Source organism: Gekko japonicus, unplaced genomic scaffold (assembly GCF_001447785.1).
Source record: "Gekko japonicus isolate JY-2015 unplaced genomic scaffold, Gekko_japonicus_V1.1 scaffold191, whole genome shotgun sequence".
NCBI lineage: Eukaryota > Metazoa > Chordata > Lepidosauria > Squamata > Gekkonidae > Gekko > Gekko japonicus.
Window position 1 is genome coordinate 1,392,749 of NW_015175362.1, and position 17,779 is coordinate 1,410,527.

The 17,779-nt window shown below is 40.0% G+C and overlaps 1 protein-coding gene across 1 annotated transcript in view; it reads left to right on the plus strand.

The window, feature by feature from the left end:
* CCDC171 (coiled-coil domain containing 171) overlaps window positions 1-17,779 on the plus strand; it is a 215,457-nt gene that overhangs the window by 107,013 nt on the left and 90,665 nt on the right. Inside the window, exons 17-21 of the mRNA XM_015425408.1 lie at window positions 6,748-7,255; window positions 8,227-8,343; window positions 14,457-14,683; window positions 15,225-15,407; window positions 17,078-17,263. Of these exons, the coding sequence (XP_015280894.1) occupies window positions 6,748-7,255; window positions 8,227-8,343; window positions 14,457-14,683; window positions 15,225-15,407; window positions 17,078-17,263 (1,221 nt within the window). The remainder of the gene's footprint in view (window positions 1-6,747; window positions 7,256-8,226; window positions 8,344-14,456; window positions 14,684-15,224; window positions 15,408-17,077; window positions 17,264-17,779) is intronic.

The window sequence follows — 17,779 nt, forward strand, 5'->3', positions numbered from 1 at the left end:
GTACCTATAAAATCCAGTTAGTGTTGATAGAATCAAAGTTCTGTCACAAAAGCAAAAACCTACCCGTGTTCAAACTAATATGTGGTAATGATTAGATCCATTAAGAAAAATGACAAGGTTTACCAAATACAAAGGCAAGGGGATTCTCTGTGTCTAGGGAGTGTCTTCCCTTTCCTCTTTAAAAGGTTGATTTGTTTTACTAAGGAGCAGCACTGTTATCATAAGAACAGGTGAAATAGAGACTATGATGCATTCAGTGAAATAAAAGTGACCGTTGTAAGTGAGAAAAAGAAAATAGCTGAAATAAAAGTGGAGTCTTTTGAAGTCCAAGTGTCATTAAGTCTCCAGTTTGCAGTCGTGTCTTTTTGCCTACATAAAGGATAAAGACCCAGCATGAAACAGGATAAAATAGAGTTGTACTCTCCAGGGGAGTGACTAATTTTTTTAACGGATTCTTGAAGTCTGCAGAGTGATATAACCTGGTAAGCCACCTCTCAAAGCTTCTCCACTCCAGGAAGTCAGGCTGCCAGTCTTTTTAAGGCGGGAATCTTGCTGTTCCTTTCAAGAAACTGTACTTTTAAGGTTCTAAGGAAATATTAGAAACAATGTAGGTATGGGCAGAAAACAATTACAAACCTGTTAAAGAGAAGAAACGCAGTCTACCCTTCTAAACCTATATCACAATAGAAGCAAAATGGTCATACTTCTAAAAACAGTGGTACTGGTGATTTTTCCATTTTAAGGGCTTTAATTTTTTTTTTATAAATACCATTTCAGGTTTTAGAGGAGGTTAGATGCACTTTCCTATTATTATGATAATTTAATTACTAAGACAATTGATATGTTGCCATTTTTTATAAAAACTCACTTAAGGCGGGTTACAAGTAAAACTGATAAAACTGCAATAAAATCCAATACACAAGAACACTACAAGAACACAAGAGAAGACAATGTTGGATCAGGCCAATGGCCCATCCAGTCCAACACTCTGTCACACAGTGGCCAAAAATACCAGGTGCCATCAGGAGGTCCAGCAGTGGCAAATCACCAACACATAAAAACAGTAACCACTAAAATTAAGACTCATAAAAGGCAGAGACGAAACACTGAATCTTTACTTCTAAGGGCCAAGAACCATTGATTGTTTTCTTTTATAAATCCTGCTTGTGTTTTAGCACATTGTACACAGGACATTTAAACTAGATTTAACCAGACTGCTATAAATAGCTCTGGAGTCCTGTGTAAATAACGGAAACTTTATTTTAAAATGGAATTATGGCACAAGGAATTCTGCAAAATGTATTTACAAAGATTAATTAACATATTTAGCCATTACATTTCTATCTAGTAGAAAATAATAATATCCAGGTGACATATTATTATAATATTTTATGCATTGTAGATGCATGTAGATACCAATTTTGGTGTTTGCATACCCTTACCCCATGATTTATGTACCTTTTTACTCTAGGGTCGCCAGGCCCCAGGTGGGAGTGGGGAATATCCCAATTTTTTGGGCTCCTGCCCCCGCTTCCCAGCTGGCTTGTGGGGGAAGTCCTGCTCTCAACAGCCAAGACCCGTTCCTGATGTGATGACGTCACGCAAAAGTGACATTTTCGCACCAAGGACATCACACGGTGATGCTCTGGTATTTTGGGCAAAACTCTATGGTAATCATAGTTTTATGCCCAAAGTACCAGAGCATCACCATGCAACATCCGTCACTTCCATGTGATGTCGTCATATCCCACCACTCCCAGAGAGCTCCCTCCCACCCCCCACTAGCAAGGAGGTAAGATCTGGCAACCCTTTTTCACTCTATTTTTTTATTTTGTGTATACATTCTGGATCATGTTTATCAGAAAATGTTTGCAAAAAATTGCTTTTTAGTTTTGTTGGGGTTTTTTGTTACACACAACACTTTTTTTCTTCCTTATAAAATGCCTCTTTGAATAGGGCCTGTGCTGGCACGAGTTACTGAGAACTACTGCCAAATTATATAGTACTCTGAAGATTGTGGCCATTGTTACTTCATTTTGTGTGATTGATTTTTTCCTGGTCTTTTTTTTAATAGTAGCTGTCAGTGTTCAAGAACTAAAAGCAGCTTTTAGAAAAAGGAGCTTAAATTTTAAAGCTCTGATGGAGGTAAACCACATGAAATCTAGAAGGTATCATAAATTCAATTTCTTTTCCATGGGCAACTGATTTATTTGGGATGTTTCTCATGTTATGTTGCTGCAAAAATCACAAACAAATTGGAGCTGTTTGTCATGGTCATGAATTTAGTTAACTTGTCCGAACTATGCACAGTCTTTCTGTCTCCCTTCACTCTCACATGATGCACCAAGATTAGTTAATTGTGACATCTAAATGCAGGAGCCTTAACAAACTTAACTTTGCTCCCTCAGCAACCAGTGTTCCTAACCATTCCAGGTTATTGGAGTAAGAAACAAACATCAGTTTGTTAAAGTGCTTGTATTCCATGACTGGTTGGAGTTTCTTGAAGATTTCCGGGTTCAGTCATGATCCAGCACATAGGAGAGGTAGGGAGAAGGAATATGCAAACTCAGCAATTAGCCAAGTTGGTGCTTATCATGAACATCTGAACATCTGATGTTTGGGACATCTGAATTGCAGGCAAGAAGTACCTATGCAGAATATGCAGTGGACTTCATCAAATTCTGGTTTTGAACATTTATCTAAAATCCTGATTTTTGTTGTAGATGATTCTGCTTTCTTTTCTTCTGATCTTCAACCTGAGCCTGCCATAAAATTCCAGTCTGTATCACAAACAAGTATTTTCAATAGCACAGGAGTTTTGGTCACATTATTGCTAAGAGCAGGTGGTGATATAAACAGCTTCTCAGGACTACTGCATAGTTTGATACTTGATTCTTGCAGGACTTCCTCATTATCCCCTTCTGCTAGGTGTGTAGAACACCCTCATTATAAACAACATAGTTCCCCTGGTGTGTTGTTAGTGTCAATAAAAACTCTCCTTGGGAAAGACCCTCTGCTCTGAGGAAGGTGTATCCCCATCAGACTGTGGACAAAATATTGTCTAAGTATTAACCCTTCTTCCAGCAGGGTGTAGTGGTTAGAGTGTCAGACAAGGTTCTGGGAGACCTAGGTTCAGATCCCAACACTGTCACAGAAGCTTGCTGAGTGACCTTGAGCCAGTCACATACTCTCAGCCTAACCCTACCTTACACAGTATGGAAGAATGTTGTATGTCACTTTGAGACTCCATTTTCACTCCACCTTTCTCCCTAATTAATACATAAAAATATTCTGAAAGCCGCAAGCTTTTCCATCTCTGGCTTGGTAAAAGAGTGGAACTCTTTTCTGTTAGTCTCACTTTTCAAAAGCATAGTAGTGTATGGTGTACTGGCTAGGATGTTGGGTTTGGATCTGAGCCAGTTTGGTGTAGTGGTTAAGTGCGTGGACTCTAATCTGGGAGAACCGGGTTTGATCCCCACTCCTCCACTTGCACCTGCTGATGTGACCTTGGGTCAGTCACAAGCTCTGGCAGAGCTGTCCTTGAAAAAGAGCAGTTTCTGTCAAGAGCTCTCTCAGCCCCACCCACCTCACAGGGTGTCTGTTGTGGGGAGGGGAAGGGAAAGGAGTTTGTAAGCTGCTCTGAGACTCCAAGTGAAGGGCGGGGTATAGATCCAATCTCTTCTTCTTCTTCCTGAGAAACCAGGGTTCACTTGGCAATGAGTCTGTAATTTCTGTCTCTTAGTCCAGCATAAGGGCATTGAGTATAAACTGGTAAACACTGTCCTGACGTCTTTGGAACACAACTGATAGGAGCAGTAACTGGCAAATGAATCCTTTCAGTCATTGTTTGTCAGGAGCGGGAATTTTCATACCCCAGAATGATTCGTAACTGCCTCAGGACCTAGGAGTCCAGCCGGTAAGGGTCTCACTCACAGATGCCTAAACACTCATCTAGTGATTGCATATTTGGATCAGTACAGGACCATGCAGACTTATATGGCATAAAGCAACCTTTGGAATGTTTGTGATAGTGTACCACAAATTTTCCATTTAGTTGAAGATTGCATGAAAAAATGCTCTTGAGCTACTGCATAAATGTATTTTAAAGCAAGTGGATGTGCTTCAGCTGGGCCTATTGTAGAATTTTAAATATATCTGAGTACCTACATAAAAGGGAGGCCCAAATGTATGTGTGTACTCATACCAGCATCTTTTAACCAACCTCCACCATCTTGACTTCCTAAAGTGGGGAGGAGGTAGGTGTTTCCTATACATAACTTGTCTTTATTCTTAGACTGTCATGGTCAGATTATGGCTGCTGAGTGCGAGGGGAAAGCACCTTGTTATAACAGTTGAGGATGTACTGCTGCAATTCGATATTTCCCTTTATATAGAAAGCTAAGAAGTATTTAATGACATTGGGCAATCTTAAATGCTTCCCCATATCCTACAGCAAGCTTTTCCATTATTATGATTGGGGTATTAGGTATGGGGCATTGAGTGGTATGGAAAGATTAGCTCTAGACTGGTCTGACCTTGGTGAAAGGTATGTGATAGAACTTTATCTAAGCTTTGCAATAGCTTAGGTGTCTATGCCTGCATGCGTTGATCTAACTGGCTAGTCAAGCAGGGGCATCAACCATGTTGCAATTTGGAAGGAAATTATCTATTTTGCTTTTTAAAAAATGATCACACTCTTAACAACTTGTTTATAGGCCATGAATCACAAGGCATCTTTAATCATTAAATTAGGTAACGTATTTCACTGCTTTTTAACTTCTCATGTATTCATTTTAGAGCTTCTTGGAGTTGCAGGTTTTATGTATGTGAAAATTAAAACAATAAGTGATTGATCAAATAAAACAAAGAGTGTTCTCTTGAAAATACAATTCTGCCTGAGACATAATTAATCTGTGAATATATAAGTAGGGGGTTGATTTACAAAGTAATTAAAAGATCACCTTTAGTCTCCTCTTCCCAGCTGCTGCCTATCTATTTCTGTCTCTCCAGGTTTCCCCAGGTTTACTATTCTCTTTTGCTAAACCAACTTATCCCAGCCATGTGGCTTCTGCAATGTAAACCAGCATGATTGTTCTTTCTGAATCATGGTCCTCATTTCCTGTGGCTGGTAGATGAGATGATTAAGAATTCCTGCACTATTGACCTGTATTAGCCACTTTGCTAACTATTTTGCAGAACAAGGCCCCCCAGATATTAGGTGCCTAAGTAGTAGGTTAATAATAGAAAAGAGCTTTCCAGTGTGTAGTTAGGGTCCAAGGTACATGTCATTTCAGCAAAGAGCAGTAGTGTCTTAATTTTGCCACTAGGGACTTTGACAGTGCTTGACACATGTACAGAGGTCAAATAAATGCCCACACACAACCTACTAGAGTTCATGTATCAGAGACTTTGGGTGTTGTGCTGGCCCTTTCTAGGAGTCAGACTCCCTTGAGGAATCAGTTTGAGCTCCTTCCCATTTTACAATTCAGGGAATGCTGAACCAAGCAGCAAGGAGTATCCCAGTCTTCTCTAAAATGACTACTTTAGAAGGGTTCGCTGCGTTACTCTTAAGGCCCAAGTAAGTTGCTTTACCATCATTGTTAGCTGTTTCTCTGATTCCTAGCTCCTAGTTAGGCCCACATAGTCTCCACATCTCCACTTTGCTACTTGCTAGCCCTTCTTTGTTTTTCCAGGTTACTTATTTTTGCATAAATAGCTTTTGCCTTTAGTATCAGTTTATACCCTCTACTTGCTTCAGCTCCTGCCTCCCACCCCTGCTTTCCATATACTGCTTTCTTAGATTCATCTGCAGAATGTGGTACAACCTAAGATGCTGCTGTGATTTTTAAAAGCCTGCTGCCATGCGGGTGAAGCCAATTGTGCAGGTCCTTTATCATGAAGCCTTCTCTCAAGATTCTGGATGGGTGATGACTAGATGATAGGAATGCATAATTCTGGGCCTGTTGCACATTGCAGCTGTACTATGAGGTGAAACCTCAAAGTAACAACTCTTCCGTAACTGTGCTAAGGGCACCAGAATTTTTTCAGTCATGGTTATCTTGATCAGGGGTGATTTCCTGCAGGAGCGCACAGGAGTGGAGCTCCGGCAGTAAAGAGGCCATGGGGTGGGCACATGCAATAATCCCCACCCCCTGCTCCCAGCAGCCCTCAGTCAGAGCAAGAAGCAGCCAGGTAAGTTACAGAGCTCCCCCCAGCCCCCCGGTCCAAAATAGTCCAGTGGCACCTTTAAGACCAAGTTTTATTGAGGTACCAGCTCTCCCTCCACTGCGAGGGCAGATCTGCACGTTCCCTCCCCCCAATAGCTAGCAATCCAAAACAGTCCAGTGGAGCCTGAGTGGTGGGCGTTGCCTTCTGACACATTTCTGTTGATGTCAAGGGATGTGGCATATGCAAATAAGTTATGCTAATGAGTTATGCTAATGAGCTCCTGCACCTCCTTTTCTACGAAATGACCCCTGATCTTGATCATTGGGGAAGAAAATGAAGACTTGAGGTTTGGGTTTTTTAGTGTGTTTTTTTAGGGCTGTTTTGCTTTAACTGTCTTTGGAATCAGCCTCTGCAGAGGTTGGGTTTAGAGGGCTAATTACAGAGTAAAGCAGTACTTTTAGTCATACCAGGGCGTGATCCAGGAGGATTCACCCATTGATGAAATTGTTTTAACTTCAATAGGTGTAAACTGGGATTGGTAGTTCCTCTTGTATTTAATAATTTTTTTTTTCATTGCAGAAATATCAAGAAATGGCAGAAAAAGCCAAAGAGAAATTTGCTGCTGCAGAAAAAGTGCAGGAGGAATTGTTCCTTGAAAATTCGCACTTGAAAAATGTATCGACAAAGACCGAAAAGGAGCATACCGTTTTGCTGGCAGCTTGTGCCTTGTTATCTGGTGCCTTGTATCCACTCTATAGCCGGTCCTGTGCCTTATCCACACAAAGGGACTTTCTTCAGGATCAGCTCAACACCTGTGAAGTTTTCAAGCATGAGATTAGGACGTTGGCCAATGCATTGGCGAATACTGAGGAAAAGAAGCACTGTGAGGACAAGGTGCAGAAGAAAAGGCGTTATAGAGGCCTGATACGTCTCTTCCGTAAAGGCGTAATTGCAGTGCTAGCAGCCAATAGGCTTCAGATGCTGGGCCAGTCATGCAGTGCCCTTTTCTCCTGGGTGGATGGCTTTAGAGAAGGCATAGGAATTTTGGTCTGTATAGGAGACTCAGAGGATGCACAGAATCTGTCAAGTAAGATAATCAGCAAAAGATTGATATGTTTTGTGTCAAACTGCACTTTCAGTACTTAAATAACAATTATATTATGCCAAGGCAATGGGGGGCATCGGCTTCACAATTTGAGGGGAAAATGTTTAAGCTGTTAAGGCAAATCTAGTGCATTAATTAAAACTACTAAACCCCAGTGGTGCTATTAAAGGCACAGAAGCACCCATTTTTTTGAATCTTTGGTAAACTGAATCTGAAGTACTCTTGGCTAGTATGGACATAACCATGCTTAGGAATTGGGGAGTGTGCAGGCATTCCATCCACCTTTCCCCAGTTCATCCTACCTTCCATAGTTTAATTGATGTAGCATTACGTCTGCATTGACATGAATTGTGATTCCCATGTGTCCACAGCTTGTAAATAATGCTTGTTTACGTCTGTGAAAGTTTTCCTGAATTTTTATTAAGTGGGTTAAATACGTGAAATCCACTATATAATTACCAAGAATTCTTATATTTTAGGTAGATAAATTGCAGGCTGCACTATGATTTTTGTGAGTGTAGAATCCATGGAAAAGTTATAAGAATTCTGGGAAATTCCAGCCATAACTTTTTTTTTTTTAGAGAAAAAGTGAATTCCTAGGACATTTGAAGATCAGTTCAAACCTTGGATATATGATGGCCAAGTTTCTAACATGGATTCCACTGCTGAAATTAATGCCTTGTTGTTATGAGCTTGCTGCTCGTAGAAGACAAGAAGAACGCATTAACTCATTTTGGAATTCTTCCAAATGACAAGGGTGGCAAATAGAAAATTATTTGCCTGTTGTTAGCAGCTAAAACATCTTAAAGTGTTTGTTAACACAGTTGAAAATGTCTTGGAATAATTTTAGGTTCTTGTCTGTTGTATCCACTGAGAAGTTTCCAAATCTGCTTCATAATGTTCATAATACTGTTCCGAGAAGTATTTTTAAAAAGTACTTTTTTGTATTATAGGGCAAGAGAAGGAACAGATCTATTCTCTTCAAGCTTTGAACTGGTTTACTAGTCCTGACCTTCTTGCATCAATCCTGAGTTCTATGGTAGAGCTGCAAGAAGTTCTTAGCAGAACAGGTAATGTTTATGAGCCATAGTTTGTGGTTTAGATGTCATTTTGCTGCAGGAGAGGGAATGCATGAACTGCGCATGAGGGAAAGGGGGCAGGAGTGTCTGAGACCATGAGTTTTCAAGGTTTATATGTATAATGGTGTATCTATTGCTATGTAGGAATCATGCCAGTATTTCTAAACAATTCCTTTTGAATACATGATGAGTAGCTCAAATTATTGTAGACTGTTAATCTATAAATTAACCCAAAATTGACCTAGTCATTGTGTGTATATGTGTTTCAACCTGCAGCCATGTAAGATACCTTCTGCATTGCTTTGACTGCAGCTGAGAAAGGTCAGACACCCATGTAGCAACCTGTGGACCTTTCTGGCTTCTAATTGTCATGGAAGACAGTAGAAAGCTCCAGTGACTAAACTGAGTACGAGAAAGATTTTCCTTTCCGTTCCACACTTCCCAGGTAGAAGGTCAAACTTCCGCAGTTTCTGAGATTAAGGGCACAAAACTTGGTGGCCATTTCTGCAAACTGAACTGTCTTGGCTGAAAAATTGAATTGCTGTTGATGTTCCCATTTTTAATTCCCTTAAGGTGGGAAGGAAAAGTTTATACAAGAGAAGATACAGTTGGCTTCAGAAGTATATAGGATTTTAGGAAAATGGTCCAGGCTATCTCTGCAGCAGACATTAATCCAGGCCCTGGTAACATGCTGTTGCCTGCAATAAAAACTTGGGAAGAAGGCAAACCACTCATTAGGTATAAATCAATGAAGTTCCAGGCAAGCATGTTTTGCCATCCAGCAAAGACAGCTTGTTGCTGAGAATTTGCTAGGTTGTGCCAAGATTGCATACCCATAATGGAGTGGCATCTCTTGGAAAACACCAAGGACACATAATTTATGCTGATTTTCCACAGAGATCATTCTGACCAGCTGGTCCATTCTGTTAGCCAGTTCCCCAATGGTACCTTCAACATGCAACAAGTAGGTGGACATGGTCTTAGTCATGCATTCCTAGGAATATGGCACATCCACAGTTGCCCTGGCATATTGGTTGTGCTTTGAACAGGATGTGCTTCTAGTTTGGTTTGTGAATATGTGTGCAACTTGGCATTAGTTACGCAGTTGATTCCACTGATGGTTATTGTTTCTAATACCTTATGCCAAGGAAATTGTCCAGGAGTTAGTGTGGCACAGCCCCCAAACAATATCTTGGTCTCTAGTATTTTTTTTATGGTTAACAACACTAAACATTTTCAACTTAAGAAAGTTGAGCTTAAGAACAACACAGCTAGTTCCATGCATATCAAGCATATTTCTGACATGTTTCTTGAACAGCTGACTTCTGTGCCTGACCCCTGTACTTCTGAAGCAATATGAGATAGTATTAGGCCTGCACTGCAATACAAAATTGGCATACAATTTTTAAGACCAAACCTTGAGCAGTATTGCTTAAACAAACCTAATTATTTGATCAGTCTGATTGTGATCAGTTGCTGTTTAAGCTGAGTTTCTAAAACTCAGCATGAACTTTTTAACACTTATGCATTAGTTAGGAGTTCAGTTCCCCCCAGTGCTATTTCTCTGGGAAAAAATTCAAAAGCAAAACAGAGACTATCCTCATGTCACTAGAGTAATGTTTGTCACTTTTCATTGGCTTTTGCTTCATTTGTTTAATAAAGACTCAGTTGCTCTTTGTACTGTAACTGTATTTGTGTAAGACATTTCTCACACACTCATCACAACATAAATTATTTAGTGCTTTTACTGTAATTCCTTGATAGTCTGTGGCCAGGTACTTAAAGTGTATATATTCTTTTCCCTCTGGTTATAGATACAGCCGAACACAGTACCTTGTGGAATTGCATTGTATTCTCATTTCACCTTTCAAAGCAGTGAATGATTCTAAGCCACACATTTCTTTGTTTTAGTCAAAACCATTATTCATTAAAAATTAACCAGAGGTGATGCTTTGCTTTTAGAAACTGTGTGCTTTCCCCATCCTTGGGATTTTTTTATTAGATCTCTGTGGTAGTTCTTTAAAAACAAGACTTGTACAGTGTAGGACTGAAAATTATATGCATGTGGAATGACAGCAACTTGGAATATAATGTATTCTGTTAAATCTTCTAATACCAGTAGCATCTGATATAGTGATAAAATTATCTTGGCAAAAAATTAGGTTAAAACAGAACTAAAAACCATGGTTCTGTTTAATCAGCAAACTTTAAAAAAGAAAACTCCTGGTTCCACGTAATGACCAGGATATAAAGAACTCATGTGCATCTCCAATGGGACTTTTCATTAGTTTCCCATCAAAAAGCAGCCTTCTCTCTGCCACACTGCAAACCACATTTGAAACTAAGGAGACGATCAAAATCCAGTTATAACACAGGACTGTTTGGGGTCAGTGGCACCCAATCTGGCCTCTCCCTTACTCCCTGTGGCTTCCACACCACCTCCAATAGCCTTACAGCTCAGCAGAACTGTCACTACCACCCTCACTCACCCGGCAAACATCTCAGCCAGAAAGGAAGACACAGCAGGGTCAGTGCAGCAGCCCTCGATACCACCAACAATGGCTGAACAGGTACAGCCAGGGCCATAGCTAGCATGGGGCCTGTGGGGTGACACCCTCTCCTGAATTCACAGTGCCCCCCCAAAAAAATCTAGAAGGAGTGCACACGCTGCTTCCCAACTCTGCCCCCAGCTCTGGCCGAAGCCAGCTGGCATTGCGGTTCCGGGCAGGGGCTGTCTGTGGCTGGGCTGCCTCTCCCCTGGACAGGTTGCTGGCCCACCTCCTTCCTCCCTGCGCCCTGGATAAATTTGTGGCAATCTCATCCACCCTTGTAACACGTCTCATTTCCTAACCCCTAAACCTCTTTTTCTCTCTTTTTTTATTAAAGTTTCTCAAAAAAGTGGAATACAAAAGGGAAGAAGAGGTAGGGGAAAATATAGATTCATCAAGTTTATCAAATATTATTAATTGTTACATACAAGTAAAATCAGTTGTATTGTCAAATGTATTACATATTTCAAATATAGAAGCAGACAATAAAATATCAATATTACCGAATTTTGGGCTAGATTCTCTCTTTAAAAGAATAAACAAACACTTTCCTAAAGTTAGCAATAATCTATTAACAAAAAAAGAGATTATATCTTTAGCAGTTGAACAAATTTCCACACTAAAATTAAATCATAAAAACCTGAATATTGTCTTAATTGTTTGTCTAAATTTAAATTATCCCCAAACCTCTTTAAAACCTGTGTGGCGAGCTGAGCACCTTGAGGCTCCTGAAATATTTGCAAAGGGTACAATGTATGCACACTGGCTCCATAAAATATTCATAGCAGAGGGAGCAAGAAAGCCAGTTTTTAAACCATTTTGCTGGGCTAGCTGTAGCCTTGGCTGTCTGTGCAGTATCCAGTGGATAGGTTTCATTTCCTTGAGCTTTGAAAATTTCTTGACAAACAAGAAATTGTTTCTTTAAGACTGCCAGACACGCCTTTGGGAAGATGGCCGCCAATTCTTTCTTTATTCATATGTGACAATCTAGCCTTTTTTACAGTTGAACGTAGACTGAAGACAGACACAAACTAAAAAGGCTTGAGCACAATCTTCAACCTTGCTGTCGGGCGCCTCCATTCTTTTTTCTCCCCCAGCCCCTCCATCCAGTGTCCCCCCACTGAAAATCGTCTAGCTACAGGGTTGGGTACAGCCAAAGTCAACAGCTCCAGACCAGCAGAGCACTGAGGAGGCAACGGCCCAGCAGACGTTCCTACAAGGAGGGGGCCAGGAAGGCAAGGAAGAGGGCCAGCCAGGTTGGAGAAGGCAATTTAAAGGGGTGGTACTACGGCCCATAGCCCAGGTGGTAGCACAAATGGTGAGGGTGAAGCCAAGAGGTGGGGCTGGGGCTAACTGAAGGATTAGGAGGATGCATTTAGGAAGGGTCCAATACCAGACCTGGGAGGAAAGAGGAGTACTTGCCTTAGCTGAAGGAGCAATCTCCTGGGGAAGAAAAGGACAGACTTGGGTGCTGTAACCCTTGCTCCTGTCCCTTTAACCCCTGTTTGGAGACTTGGGGAACCCCAAAGAGGTGGGATGTGATGGTAGAGGAAAAGGAGCCAGTGCTGGCAAAGGAAGTCCCTCACAGGCACTTTGGTCCTGCTATTCAAAGTAAAAAAGTAAAAAACAGAAAACAGAAAAAACATGGAGATGCCCAAGCTCCTAGTTGCACCTGAAGTAGCCCTTTGGAACTCTGGCAATGTAAAGTGAATCTTAAATCGATTATATTTCATATGTGAGGTCTATATATACATAAAATAAAAACTAGCAGAGAGTGTCGGTTGTCTTGTTTTGCAGAAAATATTTTAATTGGTTGCATCCTGAAATAGACATTTACTCTATTTAGTTTAGATCATTTCTAAACGTTTAGATAATCTTTCAGTTCCAGATGGAAAGAATTTTCTAGGAGTTGTATTCCTGTTTGCCTAAAACCTTTTGGTTTTCCTTACCAAAGGGAGGAAGAAAGATGGCATTCTTTTTTTTAAAAAAAAAACCCCTGCCTTGATAGCCTTTCTTCTTTCAACTTTCTGAACAAATATTTTAATTCACTCCCACAACAGGAGATCTTGTGTTCTCCTGAATATAAATAAGCTCCGCCATGGTTGTCATCTTACCCTGATAGTATCGTAAGACAAGTAATGACAGATTAAGACCTGACTTGCAGAGGGAAAACTAAATTACAAGACTTTTATTAAGGCATAAATAAACCTATTAACTGTTATCTGGAATACCAATTAGTAGAAGGAGCACTGACAATTTTATTTATCAACATTAAACACAATTATTAATTACAGACCTGACGAATCTAGCAGTAAGCAGAACATGTTGGGTGTGCTGGGGCCTTAAGTCCATTATATGAGAAGGATGATTACCAAAATCCTATGGGGAAATAAGTAATTGTAGTTGTAAAATTTTAATTGCCTTGGAATAAGGTAAATTATATTCTCTTGTCTCGGAATATAAATAGTATGGCATTAAGGTACCAAGCCTCAGTAGTTTTAAGCAGCAAATGATTTAGACATCTAAGCTGTCAGGAAAGAAAGGGAAAAGGTTATACATTTGTAACAGTGACTTACCTTCTGCTTTTGAATCTGTGGCACATTTACCAATATTTATAAGAGTTTTTAGTCTGCTTACACAACAGGTCTTGGGTGTCATGTATTGCAACCTGTTGATTAATGAATGAAAAAATATGCAGCATTAGAAGACAAGGAAAATTGTGTGTGCAATTTCAGGGGCATCAAAAGTGGAATTAAATGTGGGTCTGAATTTGGATTCCCTTCCGACAAACAGAATTGTCCTCTTGAAAGTGCATATTTAATGAACTCTACATTCTGGCTTGGACTCATGGAGTTCAGTTGCACGTCTGTTCACATAATGCCTTGGGCTTGGATCCTGTATTTTTATTCCTCCTCTCTGGCCTAGCTGCTTCTCTGCTCGTTGAAAGACGCTGAAGTTCCATGAACAGAAATGCCTATTGCTAGAGGAGTGTCTTGACAGCACAGTGGAATACTACCTCTGCAGTGGACAACAGCACTGTGCTTAGGAAGCATCGCATAGGATCTATGCCTTAGTTTCTGTTTTAGCATCCATAACAGGCTCAGAAAGAAAGTTACGGTTGGTCTTTCCTAACGTAAACCCCCAAAACAGTTCCATGGAAAATATTCTGCATTAAGGATTTAGAATACATCACTCTCCTTGAAGTTCAGTGGAGTTAGTCAGTTTCCACTGAAGAACAGTTCAGGGGACATTTTTCCCCCTGGAAACTTTTCATGTAAAGTACTACTTTACTGTGATTAGCCTTATTTAATCAGAAGTAAGGGATGCTGAAAACATAGCTATTTCCTAGTAAGGTTACCTTAGGAGGTGATTCCATGTTGCTTCTTGGCCTGCTGTATATTAGAAAATGTCTGGAGCAACCTTTTCCATGTTCTCAGTATTGGATATTATCATATTTATGTACTCAGAGAAGATAAAGCCCAACAATCCAGAGCATACTTGATTTATGGATTTATTTTATTTATTTATTTTTTGCTATTTTTCCCTCTTCTAAAGATTTGAATTCCTGGCTTTCCAGACATTTACTTGTAAGCGCAGCAAGGAATTCTTTTTCAAAACTCATGGACAAACTTTGCATAATGATGGAAGTTGCCATTTCAGACAGCAGCCGGAGCATCACCTACGTAGAGAAAGACTCATTAGTTCAGAGACTGGCTCGGGGGCTACATAAAATAAACGCACAAGCCCTTAAAGAAGGCATAAATGACGGAGTCCCTGTTACGGTTCGTATGAATGTGATTAGCATACAATAGGTACTGTATATCCTGAATTTGCTATCAACTTGGTAGTTTTTTTCTTTGAATGTACTCTGTGTAGCATCATCAAATTATTAGGCTCTCAAGTAAAGCTAGACAATGGAAAGATAAGGTAACAAGGTTTAAAACATAGCTAACTTTTGTATAACTTCTAGTAATTCTCTATTTGATTTCTTAGTTTTTCCAGCAATTTGGCGCTCCAAATCTATACATATGATTTTAATTTCAGAAGTACTATAATTATCTTACAGAGTGCTGATGAAAAATGTGGTACTGAAAACATGGTAAATGTTGCCACCATTTGCCTTTCTTCCTGTCTTCCTTCCCCAACACCCTCTCTCTCTATTTTTCTATGAACATGTAGGAGTAGATTTAGAAGGCTTCACTTTTGTGTGTGAAACCCAGCAAGGAAGCTTCATTTTAATTTGCCCAGGCATTAAATGCTATTGATTTATTGCCTAATCAGCACATTTTATAGCTAACAACATTGTTTCCGTTTTACTGCCAGAAAAGCATAGCGTCCTTGCAGAAGCAAATATTTGAATTTACACAAAGGCTGCATACAGCAGAAGTAGAACGGCGGTCACTGCGCTTAGAGCTCACAGAATTCAAACGGAATTTGAATGAGATAAAGAAAGAGGCTGACAAAGCCCAGAGTCTGCAAGAGCAATTAAATACATTTAAGCAATCTGTAAGTATATTTGATGTAGGAAAAAAATATATATATAGAACCTGGTCTAAAGGAGAGATTTCTTTTGACTCCATTTTGATTCAGTATTCCTTGGCAAATCAAGTAACAAAGTCAATCTGTTATGACATTCCCCACCTCCTCGAATAACTGTGCCTTGCAAATGTTTCCTGGCTATGAATCAGATACATTAAAAAAAGGAAGACGTGTCTCCTTCAATATGTTTTGGTTTTTATATTGTGGCATAAGGTACACTGAGTAAATAAAGATGTTTGATCTTGAACGCTGATACCCCCCCCCCCCCCAGTGTTTTTTGCTGCTGGAGAACCCCTGAGCTGAAACATATTGTGTATTAACATGATCTGCACAGTATGATTTGTGTACACCTGTTTGCTTTCCTTTCCAGCTGCCCCACTGTTGATATGTTCTTGAGCAAAGTAAGGGCTTCTTCACACATCACAAAATTCCTACGTGGAAGGCACTTTCACGTTTGATTTAACGTGGAATTCTAATGTAGATCATCATGTGTGACAGCTTTTACAGGTGGGTTTGCGTTGCTGTGCAAGCTTGCGTTGTATAAACAGTGGGAAACTGGGGCCATCTGTGAATTCCTGGCATGTTTAGAAGCAGGAAGAGGCTCAGGCAAGGGTCATCTGTTGCAGGTTGCAACTTCATGTGTACATGGAAGTGCCTTCTGTATTGGAATTCTGTGGTGTGTGAAGAAGCCATTTGGCACCTGGTGGCCTACCACTTTATCAGTGGTCTGAAGGCTCACAATTTAATGCCCTCAATACCTTAGCTATCTGAGGAAATGGCCACTTCTCTTTTCTTGCAGCAAATAGTCTCATTTCTCAATGAAAAGTTTAGGGGAATTTCTTGGGGGGGGGGCTAAGAAAGAAGGATAAAAATATATTCAGCATATTAATTGCCTTTCCCCAGTTTGTGTTCTGTTTCCTCCTACGTATTCATTTCTCATGAGGCTGACTTTTAAAATTCATTTTTATCTACGGTTGGTACAGGCACATGTGAATGAAACCTCCTGCCAGCAGATGGAGATGGAAAATTGTTATTTTTTGTAACTTTAACCTCAGAGCTTGGCTTTTGTTCTGACTAAACTGTTGTACTGGAATTGTCTTGTTTTAATTACCTAACCTAGTAATTAGCTCTACCAGCTTCAATTGGCTTGGCTGTCTTTAGCAACAAGAGTGGGGATAGATAAGTTTAGCAGGTTTGCTTCTCATTCCCCTTCCCCCCCCAAAAAAAACCATTTTACATATTGCACACAGTACTTCTTGGGTGTATGGGTCTGGGGTTAAACATTAGAACACTGTGGTGATACTTCTGTTCAAATTAACTCCTGTTATAAAAAGTGTTTTTCTCATTGAGAGGTACAATCTCTTTGATCACTAGTAGTTTGAAAGAGAAGCTTTTTTTTTTTGGAGTCATCATATGCTTTAGGTTTTTGAGGAAGTTGGGTGAATAAAAATCAACTGGCATTAGCATTGTTTAATGGTCTTGCCTTAGAAAAGAAAGCCCCTTGGGCAGATATATTGAGTGTTTTTTAAAACTTTTGCATTAGAATGTTGCATATTGGCAAGTGGGATCCTGAAAGTCAAGTGTATATAAACAATGCCGCAATTCCTTGACAGAACACAATTTATTTCCTTTATCAGAAATTGATCACCCACGAGAGGTTTGAAAGTGCATGCGAAGAGCTGAATAATGCATTACTTCGGGAGCAGCAGGCACAAATGCTTTTGAATGAGCAGGCACAACAGCTCCAGGAGTTGCAGTATAAACTGGAATTGCATTCCAACGAAGAAGCAGACAAAAACCAAACCCTAAGTGAAGCTGTGAAGGTAGGCCAGTTATTTCTTCAAAAATAGAGATGTAAGTCTTGCATTGGTATATTTCTCAAGTTGTGCACTCTTCAGTGCAATGAGTCTTAAAATTGAAGCTATTCGTGTGAATAGCCATTACCAGGGTAAGAAAGTATCCTGATAACAGTTATAAAAAACATTTTGGTGTAACTCCCTCTTGGAGACTAAGTAATCAGTGCTAGAAGATGAAAATAGATGGTTTGTCCCCATAATTGGCAAACCAAAGGAGCAGAACCATACTTACCTGCCCCCCCCCAAAAAAAAAACCCCACGGATTTAGTATGCAGCATCCTAGCACCTGAGTGCGGAAGACACACTGGATTTTCCCATATCCCTTTCCATTGCTGCAGCTCCTTCTGACCCCTGAAAAAAGCTATTGACATGCAATACTCCCTCTAAGCTGTGGAGTCTTCTGAGCAAAAATTCTACTTTGTGAGTTAATGGCCTTAAAGTTGTGAGTGAGCAATTTTGCTCCTGCATAAATTAGTTTTGTTC